Source organism: Mus caroli, unplaced genomic scaffold (genome assembly GCF_978045245.1).
Source record: "Mus caroli unplaced genomic scaffold, Mus_caroli_1 scaffold_10, whole genome shotgun sequence".
Classification (NCBI taxonomy): Eukaryota; Metazoa; Chordata; class Mammalia; order Rodentia; family Muridae; genus Mus; species Mus caroli.
The window spans coordinates 60179937-60192382 of NW_028227265.1; the positions used below are offsets into that span (position 1 = coordinate 60179937).

At 40.6% G+C, this 12446-nt stretch overlaps 1 protein-coding gene across 1 annotated transcript in view; it reads left to right on the plus strand.

Moving 5' to 3' along the window:
- The window catches only part of LOC147002404 (uncharacterized), a 20650-nt gene continuing 8204 nt past the window's right edge, over positions 1-12446 (plus strand). The window contains exons 1-6 of the mRNA XM_085843928.1: positions 1-257; positions 3001-3115; positions 3931-4104; positions 4972-5054; positions 5967-6113; positions 6848-6900. Coding sequence (XP_085700054.1) covers positions 1-257; positions 3001-3115; positions 3931-4104; positions 4972-5054; positions 5967-6113; positions 6848-6900 — 829 coding nt within the window. The remainder of the gene's footprint in view (positions 258-3000; positions 3116-3930; positions 4105-4971; positions 5055-5966; positions 6114-6847; positions 6901-12446) is intronic.

Here is a 12446-nt window from a genome sequence, read left to right on the forward strand (position 1 = left end):
ATGGAGGAAGACATCAACGATGATGTCCAGACAATGAACATCCCCAGAAGGGGTCGCTGGTACACCCGCCTGTGGCATTCATGTCTGGGTCTTAGATGCATGCATCCTCAGAAAAAGAAAAAATTTCCCCTTTACTTGATTGGCTATGATCCTATAGGTCCATTACAACGAGCGGCCAGTGTGGGAGACCTGGATATGACCGAGAAGCTAATCCAATCCAGTCAACATCATGTGGATGAATCTGATAGGAGGAACAGGTAATGGGGCTTGAAATTGGTGGGGGGGGGGTGCACAGAGGTGGATGGGATCTGTCAGGTATACTCAGAGATAAACAGGGAGAAAAATCAACTTTCAGGGCCACATCCTAATGGAGGAGAGATGGCATGCTTAGGTTCATTTTCACTGGGGTCCCCTGCATTGTCTACCTGTTTAATGCTCTTAGGCATATGAGACCTGCATACCCTGGAACACCAGCTCCTAGGCCTTAATCAAACTACATCATTTTATTTTTATGTTACACTAAAACTTTGAAGACACTCATGCACAGCAACACACACACACACACACACACACACACACACACACACACACACACAGAGGTTTTGTCTATGTGCATTTTCGATGCACCATGTGTGACCGAATCAGGTACTTGGTCCCCTGGAATTGGAGCTATACACAGTTGTGAACTGCCATGTGGGTGCTAGCAATCAAAGCTGAGTGCTCTAGAAAACATACCTAGAGCTGTTAACTGCCAAGCCACCTGTCTAGATTTGTCTCAATATATAGACCATTGACACTAATATACAGCACTGAAAAATTTATCATAAGATAAATCGTCAACTGGAATGGAAAAAATCACTATGAAATCTTAGATCAATATGACCCATTTTTGCAAATGGATCAAAGACATTTTGAAATGGAACAATGACACAGTCCCCTGCCACCACCAACCCCGCTTCTCATCATATGTACATGTTATTTGTGCATTGATACACACGTGAAGGGAATGACATTGGCTTCCTCTTCCTTTTCTGTGTCTGACACATGTGGAACTGAGTGTGGGGTGATCAGAGAAATCGCCACTTGACAGTTCTCTTCTGCAACATTGTGAGTTCTGGGGACGGAACTCTGGCCATCAGGGCCCCTGGTGGGTTCCACCCAATGGTCCCTCAGTTTTAGAGACATGTTCACTCACCCAAATCCCGTGGTATATTTGATTTGCTCTCTTGGAGCACACTGATTCTCAGACTTGCAGGCAAGTAAGGTTTGGGGATCCCCTTATCCCCACATCTTCTCTCAGGTTTTCAGGGCAAGTGTTTTACCAATTGAGTTTTACCAACCATCCCAGTCCCTCATTCTTATTTCCTATTTTTAGGTCGTACTAGGTTATGAAGGGGAATCAATGACACAACTGTAGATTTTCTGTAGTCCACAAGCTTTTTGAACATTTTGTACTTCAAAGAGACTTTAAGTTGGAACTTCATATAAATAATAGATGAATAAATTATAAATTATAGTTTAAGATATTCTTTTGCTTAATGAATGTTTTCTGTAAAAACACTGAGTTGTCCAATTGTAGTTTTTCATTCTGTCAGCCCATTCATTCCCCACACATATCTTAGATACCTACTGTGTAGAATACACATTCTGCTATCTCTCTAGATCTTTCAAGTCTTATACCATTATGTTTCTCTGCCCAGTCAAGCTTCCTTACATTCTATAAATTTAAATGTTAAATGAACTGACGCATGCTCATTGGAACCCTAGTTTCATTGTGCTTCTAACATTTTGAATATCAAGCATGGGAGCTAGGATGACATAGGTTATCACCTTGTAGGGATATTGACCCAATTTTGGTGTGAGTCCAGGAGCACATTGACCATTTTATGGCAAAGCATGACGTCCTGCTTTGCTACCATTTAGTGCCTTGATTACCATGGATACTGTATCTATTACCTAAGGAGTAGGTTGTGCTCCCGCTGCTACCAGGTATGGAAACAATACTCGTGGGCATAAAAAAATGAAATGTAGAAATGAAAAAAAAAAAAAAACCAACCAAACAAACAAAGAATTGATGGCTGAGGTCTTAGAGTTTTGTTTGTTGTTAAGAATTTCCATAGGTACAAGTGATCTGTATCATTGCCATTTACCTGTGGACTGTGCCATATTTTTTTCTATGTAAGGCACAATGGGTTTCATGATAACCCTTTATTTTGTAGAGAAACAAAGTTAAAATATTGGCAATTATAGGTATAAAATAATAGAAATGATGAATGACATTCCAATGTTAGAGAGGCTAAAATGTGAATGAGAAGGAACAGTGAGCCCAGTGTCACTGCCACTATTTAGGATGAGTTAGGAGGATTATCATGCTCAAGACTTGGTTGGTGAAAAGAGTCATTTTTAAAGAACTGTAAACTTCTTTGAATAGAAAAGTTTGATATGTGTACGGTTGATAGAATCCTGTTTTACCTTCACTGAAATGTTGTGTTTGTTATAACAAGGAAGAGAAATCATTATCATGATGAGCAAATGCTGAACTCTCAGGAGCTGTAAATGCTTGTAATGTTCTAGCAGAGTTCTTGCCCATCCCAACTGAAGCCTCACAGCAGCCCCGGGTAAGATAACAGCTCTGCTTAATCTCCATTCTTTGGATCGGGACATGGAGTCATGGAGCTCATAGAAACCCCAAGTAGTCACTACTGAGTACCAATTTTAGAGTAGGATTTGAATTCATGCTGAGATCAACTTACTGGGAACTTTTCTAAGATTCTTTGTACAGGGATGAAGGTCGAGAGAACACCTGCCTTATGCGGGGACAGCCATGCACTATATCCCTAGCCCAGTAAATGAACATTTGCGTTGCCATAAATAAATAAGGGAATTCCAGTTATTTTCTTACATCAGAAGAAAATTGGCTTCATAGTATGTGGTACTTAAAGGAGATGGGGCTTTTATTTCGCATTCTGAAATGTCCCTATTTGTCCTTTCCATTTGCAGGACTTCCCTGCACTATGCATGTGCCCACAACCATCCAGACGTGGTGACCCTATTATTACAAAATAATTCCAGCATTAACATCCGGGATGATGAAGGCTGCACAGCCTTGATTAAGGTAGCTATTGGCCATCTGTTTTGATATGAACTTGACTAGAGGTTGTCCTTGTTTGGTTTCTGTTACTGTGATAAAACACTGACCAAAAACAACTCAGGAAAGGAAATGGTCATTTGGCTTACATTTACACATCACAGTTCATTCTCAAGGGGAACCAGGGCAGGAGCTCCAATCAGGAACTGGGGGGGAAGAACTAAACTGGAGTTCACAGGAGAATGCAGCTTTTCCGTGGCTTTTACCAAGGCTTGCTCAGGTGTTTGCTGTTGTTGTTGTTGTTGTTGTTTTGTTTTTTAACAAAACTGAGGCCTTTGTCCCAGGCATGCCCCAACTCCTAAAACCTGGACTTTCCTACTTCGATCTAAAAAAAAAAAATAGTTCACATAATTGCCCAGAGGCCAGACTGATAGAGGTATTTCCTCAAGTGAGAAACTTTCTAGATGTGTTAAGCCTGTGTTACACTGGCAAAAAACAAACAAACAAACAAACAAACAAAACCAACCAACAAACAAAAACCTAACCAAACAACTAATCTCTGCACTGCAGCAACCAAACAGCCCAGCCCTGAATCCTTAGCATATCTAGGTGTGTTGGCAGAACCCTTAAATTCTACCACTGGGAAAGAGATGTGGAGGGGAGATTATAAAGTTAGGCAAGCAAGCCTGGGGGTTCTTCAAAGACCTTGTGCCTAAAGAGGGTGATAATATGCAGAACTGAAACTCTATGTTTTATTTAAGGGAAACGATTCAGTGCAATGGTAGAAACATCTCTCTTGACTTCCTTGAATTTAAGATGTATTTCTTTGTACAATTTTACAGGCCATCCAACGAGACAATGTGGATTGTGCTTCTGTATTGCTTACCCACAATGCGAATCCAAATCTGATGGATTTCAGTGGGAACGCAGCTTTACATCATGCTATATGCAGGGGTAACTTAAGGATTGTAAAAATGCTCCTTGAGCACAACGTAGACATCGAAGCAAAAACAGAGGTAAAGATCACTCAACTTCATTCCCAGGGCACCTCTAGCAGTGACACGCACATCTATTTTCTACACGCAGAAGCTCAGCATTCTCACTGAATCTCTTCAGAGGAACCCTTTTATTTTCTCCAAATGTGTTTTTTCATATTTTTTGGTAGTTCATTCAAAAAAACACAGCATAGTGTATTTTGTCTCAGAATTGGCCTTGATTTTAAAATTCAAAAACAAAGGATTTAGGACCATCCAAACATCACATATACACAGACAATAAAAATAAATTCATTTCAAGTTAAGTAATTGTAGAAGAAATAGAAATGTGTTGCTGAAAAGAAGGTCCTGATACGTGTTTGGCTCAGGATGAGGGTAGCCTGAAAAATGAGAGAGGTAACAGGAAATTAAGAAATTTGATCATTGGAGAAAATATGACAAACATCTTATTTAAGTTTTAAAAAGTTTTGGTGTCCAGCTTGTGAGATAATTCTTAGTTTAGAAAAGAAATATATTTGAAACACAGGTTGAGAAACTCTGCCTCAGACCCCTCTTGAGCACACTCCTTCAACAGGGGCATAGCAAAGTGTACTCTGTATTTCAGGGCAGTGGCAATGGAGGCCCCACTCCAAGGAGCTAAGAAGATTGGAATCCTTGAGTGTTTGGGGAGAGTTCTGGAAGGGAGTGGTGTTATAGGCAGTGATGGACAGGGAAAAGGTGTGTCAAAGAGAAAAAGACAGCTGTGTGTGGGAAAGTGCAGCAGGTGTTGTAGGATGAATGATCCCTTGTGACTCTTTTCAGTGTGTATTTATCTTCACAAAATCTGTGATGAACAGATTGTTGAGAGACAAGTAGTTTTGTAAAATGTAATGTTTTTTTCCTTTATAGTATGGCTTGACACCGTTGCAACTAGCAAATTTTGAACAGAAACCTGAAATGGTAGAATTTTTAGCAGCAAAGTGTGCAAAAAGGTACAGTTTCTTCCTTTCTTCAATCCTAGTGCTGCTCTTGAGGGTGACAATTGCTTAAGCCAGGAGTATTAAAATGATAGAGAGATTGCAAGAAACTCAGTGGCACATAGTTAGGAAGCTGAGCACACATGAAGGGGGACCTGGAAAAGAGACAGTTTCACCACAACAAAGAACAGCATGCACCAGGGATCACTGCCTAGTTCAGTAGTTCACCTCATGAGCCATCCACCAAGCCAAAGGATGACCAAGATCAGTTGCTGCTCCACTGCCATTGTATTTTTGCTTTTGAAAGTGCTTGCCACTGAATGAAGAGCCATAGGTGTCATTGGCAAGTGTTCTAGCATGGATAAACACCCACCGTCCCTAAGCCTGAAAACTTATAACCTGTGACCCCAAAGATGACAGCATAAGCCATTTCTTTAGAATTATACCATACATAATCACAGGTACAAAACAGTGTTTCCAAATGATGTTTGAGTTTTTAAATGTCCAAGTCAGCAGAAAACTACCTTTCACTGGGAGATGTTCTTAAACTGTCATAGCACAGGTACCCAGCAACTGTGGTGATTCCACAGTTCAAGACATTTCTCTTCCACATTTCAGATGGAGCTTTCAAAGTGGATATATAAGTAGTTCATTTCTTTCCGCTGAGTCTAGTACTTTATTTAGCATTATAAATCTTGTACTGAATTCTGTGAATATGTATCTCTTACAATGCAACATGCTTTTTCCATATGGAATACATCTGTTTATGCTGAAATTTTCTGTTTAGTAGACATGTATACCTGTTGCTTATGTTGAGCCATTATTTCCAAATAACAGTTCTTTCTGTGATTTAAGACACATTTCAAAACTTTAATGATTTACGTAAAAATTTAATTTTATTTTTTTCTTATTCATGTTTACATCTAGCTCACTGACCCCCTCCTGGTCACCCAGTCCCACAGTCTCTCCCTGCCCCTCCTCCACTTCACCTCTGAGCAGTTTATGTCCAAAACCTGGCACTTCGTGTCTCTCTGAGGACAGAAAAAGCAGCTCAGCTAGAAGAATATTTCTGAGGTAGGATGAACAGCTTTTTTTGATACCCGCATCCCAGTTGATTGGGACCCATATGAAGACCTAGCTTCCCCTTCTCTACATAAGTGCTCGGAGATGTCCGGCCAACCCATGTTTGTTCTTTGGGTCATTGTTCCATCTCTGAGTGCCCTGAGGGTTCAGGTTATTTGATTCTGGTGGTTGGTCGTCCTCTGGAGTTCCTATCTCCTTCAGGCCTGGAATCCTTCCTCTTAGACTTCTATAAGTGTCTACAGCCAAACCACCCTCAGCATGCCCAATCTTGTCTTTAATTCTTTTTAATGTGTGTGTGTATGTGTGTGTGTGTGTGTGTGTGTGTGTGTGGGCGCGTACATGCACTTTTGTTTCTGTTTTAATTAAGAGCTAACTATTCCTCATATTTTCTCTTGAGAAAAGGTGGGAGGAGAGCAGTGAGCAATCATAGTCAATTGCTGAAAAGTGAATTCAACATTTTCTCTAGTCCTGTTGGCCCATGCATTGCATCCCAGAACTTGGGAAGTAGGACATAAACAGATTTCTGTGAGTTAAGGCCAAGATGCTCCATAGAGCAGTTTTCAGACCAGCATGAATATATAGTGAGACCTGATTCAAAAAAATATTGTTTGTAAACATCTAAAGCAAGATACAGAAGGGACAAAAATATAAAGTACTTAAAACACTTACTAAATGTTTTTCTTATGAATAGCACAATAATGCTAACTTTAAAATCTATGTCACAGCACGAGATCATCAGCCAAGAGAACTAAAGTGAAACATGTGAGGTTCAAGAAAGGTAAGGTTTCTATAGTGAATATAAATATGGTATATAGTAACCAGTCCTATTACTCTAAATAAGAGTAGAGATTTAGCTCCTTTTCCACTGAGTCCAGACAAGGCAGCTCAACGAGCAGAAAGGAATCCAAATGCAGACAACAGTGTGAAGCAGTCCTCCCTTCAGTTTATAGAGAACCCACATGAAGACCAAGCTGCACATCTGCTACATATGGGGAGGGGGGTCTATGTGCAGCCCATGCAGGCTCTTTGATCGGTGGTTCAATCTCTGTAAGCCCTCACGGGCCCAGGTTAGTTGATTCTGTAGGTTTTCTTGTGGTTTCCCTGACCCCTCAATCACACTGTTCTCCTTTGAGTTCAACGTCCTTCCCCAACTCCTCCACAAGACTCTCCAAACTCCCCTTGATATTTGTCTGTGGTTATGTACATTTGTTTCCATCCTCTGCTGGATGAAGCCTCTCAGCTGAGTTATCCTAGGCTCCTGTCTACAAGCATAGCAGAACATGATTAATGGTGTCAAAGACTGGCTCTCTCCCACAGTGTGGGTCTCAAGTTGGGCCAGTTATTGGGTGGTGATTCCCTTAATCTCTGTTCCATTTTAATCCCTGAATATCTTGTAGATAGGATAAATTTTGGTTTGATGTTTTTGTGAGGGCATTGGCATTCCCCTCCTTCCACTGGAAGTCCATCCTGGTTACAGGAGATGACTGCTTAGGGCTCCATATCACCTGCTGCAGGTTGACTCACCCCTATAGATTCCTAAGAGCGCCCACTGTCCCTGGTCTTTGTTTCATCACAGAGGTGCCTCCCCTCAGGTATCTCTTCTCCCTGATACCACCCTACTCTTGCTCCCCACCTTAGTTCCCCTCTCCATCTCCCACAAATTTCCCTCCCTAAATCAAATCCTGATGTCTATTTTATTTTCCCTTCTGAGTGAGAATCAAGCATTTTCCTTTGGGTCCTCATTTTTTAGCTTCTTTAAGTCTGTGGATCTTAGCATGATTATTCTGTACTATATGTCTGAAAAAGTACTCACTTCTAAGTGAGTACATACCATGCCTGTGTTTGAAATATCAAATCTCACCCCTTTGCCTGCAAATTTCATGGATTCCTCGTTTTATACAGTGGAATGATATTTCACTGTGTAGGTGAAATATCATTCACACCACATTTTCTTCATCTATTTTTCAGTTAAAGTCCATCTCGGTTGTTTTCTGTTTCTGGCTATGACAAATAAAGGTTTTATTAACAGAGTTGAGCAACAGTCCTTGAGATGGTATGGTGGAACATCTTTTGGGTATATGCCCACGAGTGGTAAAGCTGTGTCTTGAGGTAGAACTATTCCCAATTTTCAGAAAACAAAAACAACAACAAAACCTGCCAAATTACTTTTCAAAAGGGGTTGTAAACATGTGCCCTCCCATCAGCAATGGAAGAGTGTTCCCCTTGCCCAATATTCTTGCCAGCTTGTGCTGTTACTCGAGGTTTTGATTTTGGCCATTCTGACTGGTGTAAGATGGATTCTTCGAGTCCTTCTGATTTTCATTTCACTGAGGACTGAAGACTTTGAACATTTAGTTGTTTCTCAACCTTCTGAGATTCCTCTGTTGAGAATTCTCTGTTTAGCTCTTTACCCCATTTTTAAATTGGTTTATGAGTTCCTAACTTCTTGTGTTCTTTATATATTTTGGACTTTAGTTCTCTGTCAAGTGTATGGTTGGTGGGTATCTTTTCCCAATATGTAGGCTTCCATTTTTTCCTATTGACAATGTCCTTTGTCTTGCAGAAGTTTTTCAGTTTCATGAGTAGTCCCTATGTTTCAATTATTGATCTTAGAGACTGAGACATTGGTGTTCTGTTCAGGAAATTGTCTACTGTAACAATGTATCAAGGATATTTCCCACCTACTCTCCTAGTAAATTTAGTGTATCTGGTTTAGTGGTCTAGAGGTCTTTGGTGCATCTGAACCCAAGTTTTGTGCTGGGTGAGAAATATGCATCTATTTGCATTCATCCTCATGTAGATGTCCAGTTAGACCTGCAACATTTGTTAAAGATTTTTTTTTCTTTCTTCCATTGTATGACTTTTATGTCAAAATCAAGTGTTGGTGGGTGTGTGAACTTATTTCTGGGTCTTCGATTTGATTCCACTGATCAACTTGTTCGTTTCCATAGTTATACCATGCAGTTTTATTCTGATTGCTCTGTGGTACGTCTTGAGATCAGGGATGATGATACATCCAGGAATTATTTCATTATATATAGTTATCTTGCATTTTTTGTTTTTGATAGGAAGCTAAGAATTACTCTTTCATATTCTGTAAGTAATTGTGTTGGAATTTTGATGGGAAATGTATTGAATCTGAAGATGGTTTTGGTAAAATGGCCATTTTCACCATGTTAATCTGTCTATCCATGAGCACAGGAGATCTTTCCATCTTCAGATGTTTTCTTCAACTTCTTTTTCAGGGAATTGAAGTTTTTGGTAGACATGTCTTTTAGTAGGTTGGTTAGAGTTATACTGAGATATTTTAGATTATCTATGGCTATTGTGAAGAGTTTTGTTTCTTGTCCCTTTTATCTTTTGTATAAAGGAGGGCTACTGATTTCTTTGGGTCAATTTTTTTATACAGCCATTTGCTGTAGGGGTTTATCACCTTTTGTGTAGGCATTCTTTGGTATATTGTTTGAGGTCTCTTATGTATGTGGGCAGCCTTGTTTAGTCTCTTAAGTTTCCATTTAAGTTGTTGGCTATTGGCTTGTCATATATTACCTTTATTTTGGTTGTATGTGCGAATTTTATCACTGAAATCTCCAAAACTTTCAACATGAAGGGGTGTTTGAATTTATCAAAGGTTTTTTTCAGCATGCAATGTGACAAACATGTGAATTTTGTCCCAAACCCCCACCCCTGCCACCTGCAGATATCCACTCATTCTCATGGCCATCAGGTCATCTCCCCCGTGTCTCCCTACATCTGATACTGAAACACCCCATTTCCCTGATCATCCCCACTCCCACCTAGTTCTCTCCTTCCATTTCGCTCCTATGACTATTTTATTCTCTGTTCTAAGTCAAGTTCAAACAACCTTGTTTGGTCCTTACCTCTTGTTTATCTCCTTTTGGTCTGTGGAGTATGGTATGGTTATCCTCTACTTTATTACTAATATCCATCTATAAATGAGTACAAACCATCCATGTTTTCGGTGTCTGGGTTACTTCATTCAGGATGATATTCTCAAGTTCTATCCACCTGCCTTCAAAATTCATTATGTCCTTACTATTAATAGGTGAATAGAATTTCATTGTATACACATACCACATTCTCTTTTGCCATTTTTAAAGAATAATTATTATTTTTAAAATTCTATGTGCACATGTGACCCTTGAAGCCAGAGGAAGGCATTCTGCTAGAGTTGGAGTTGGAGTTTTAGAGACAGTACTGAGAACTGAACTGCAGTCCTCTGGAAGAGCACTGGGCGTGCTTAACTGCTGAACTGTGTCTCAGGACTATAATTCTTATTTTTTTAATTTAATCTAATTGTTTTCACTTATTCACTTTATTTTTTGAATGTACTTATTTATTTTCTTTATTTGCATTTCAAATTTTATCCCCTTTCCTCATTTCCCCTCCACCACCCCTACCACCACCACCACCACCCCAATTCCATCCCTCCTGCCCCTGCCCACTAACCCATGGACTCCTGCTTCCGTGTTCTAGCATTCCCCTACACTGGGTCCCATCACAAAACCAAAGGCCTCTCCTCTCCTTGATGTCCCACAAGTCCAACCTCTGCTATATATGCGGCTGGAGCCATGAGTCCCACCACGTGTACTCTTTGGTTGGTGGTTTAGTCCCTGGGAGCTCTGGAGTTACTGGTTGGTTCATATTATTGTTCCTCCTATGGAGCTGCAAACCCCTTCAGCTCCTTGTGTCCTTTCTCTAGCTCCTCCATTGGAGACCCTGTGCTCAGTCCAATGGTTGGTTGTGTGCATTCACCTCTGTATTTGTCAGGCACTGGCATAGCCTCTCAAGAGACGGCTCTATTAGGCTCCTGTCAGCAAGCACTTGTTGGCATCCACAATAGTGTCTGGGTTTGGTAACTGCATATGGGATGGATCCCCGGGGGGGGGGGGGCAGTCACTGGATGGCTTTTCCTTCAGTTTTTGCTCCAAACATTGTCTCTGTATCTCCTCCCATGGGTATTTTGACCCCCTTTCTAAGAAGAACCGAAGTAGTCTTCATTCTGTGGTCTTCATTCTTCTTGAGCTTCATGTATTCTGTGAATTGTAGTTTGGGTATTCTGAACTTCTGTGGTAATATCCACTTATCAGTGAGTAAATAGCATGTGTGTTCTTTTGTGATTGGGTTACCTCACTGAGGATAATATTTACTAGTTCCATTAATTTGCCTAAGAACTTCATGAATTCACCGTTTTTAATAGCTGAGTAGTACTCCATTGTGTAAATGTACCACATTTTCTATATCCATTTCTCTTTTGAAGGACATCTGGGTTCTTTCCAGCTTCTGACTATTATAAATAAGGCTTCTATGGGCGTAATGGAGCATGTGTCCTTATTACCTGTTGGAGCATCTTCTGGGTATATACACAGGAGTGATATTGCTGAGTCCTCTGATTAGTACTATGTCCAATTATCTGAGGAATCACCAAACTGATTTCCAAGTGGGTGTACCAGCTTGCAATCCCACCAGCAATGGTGGAATGTTTCTCTTTCTTCACATCCTCAGCAACATCTGCTCTCACCTGAGTTTCTGATCTTAGCCATTCTGAATGGTTCTCACGAGTCTAACATCTTGAGTTCTTAGTATACATTGGATACTAGCCCTCTATCAGATGTAGAATTAGTAAAGATCTTTTCCCAATTTGTTGAGTGCTGTTTTGTCCTATTGACAGTGTCTTTTGCCTTACAGAAGCTTAGCAATTTTATGAGGTCCCATTTGACAAGTCTTGATCTTACAGCACAAGCCATTGCTGTTCTATTCAGGAATTTTTTCCCCCCTGTGCCCATATCTTCGAAGCTTTTCCGCACTTTCTCCTCTATAAGTTTCAGTGTCTCTGGTTTTATGTGGAGTTCCTTGATCCACTTAGATTTGAGGAGATAAGGAGATAAGAATGGATCAATTTGCATTCTTCTACATGATAACAGCCAGTTGTGCCAGCACCATTTGTTGAAAATGCTGTCTTTTCACCATTGCATACACTAGCAAGATTTTGCTGAAAGGACCCAAATATAGCTGTCTCTTGTGAGACGATGCCGGGGCCTAGCAAACACAGGAGTGGATGTTCACAGTCAGCTATTGGATGCATCACAGGGCTCCCAATGGAGAAGCTAGAGAAAGTACCCAAGGAGCTAAAGGGATCTGCAACCCTATTGTTGGAAAAACAGGATGTACTAAAGAGAACCCCGGAGCTCTTGTCTCTAGCTGCATATGTATCGAAAGATGGCCTAGTCGGCCATCACTGGAAAGAGAGGCCCATTGGAATTGCAAACTTTATATGCCCCAATATAGGGGAATGCCAGGGCC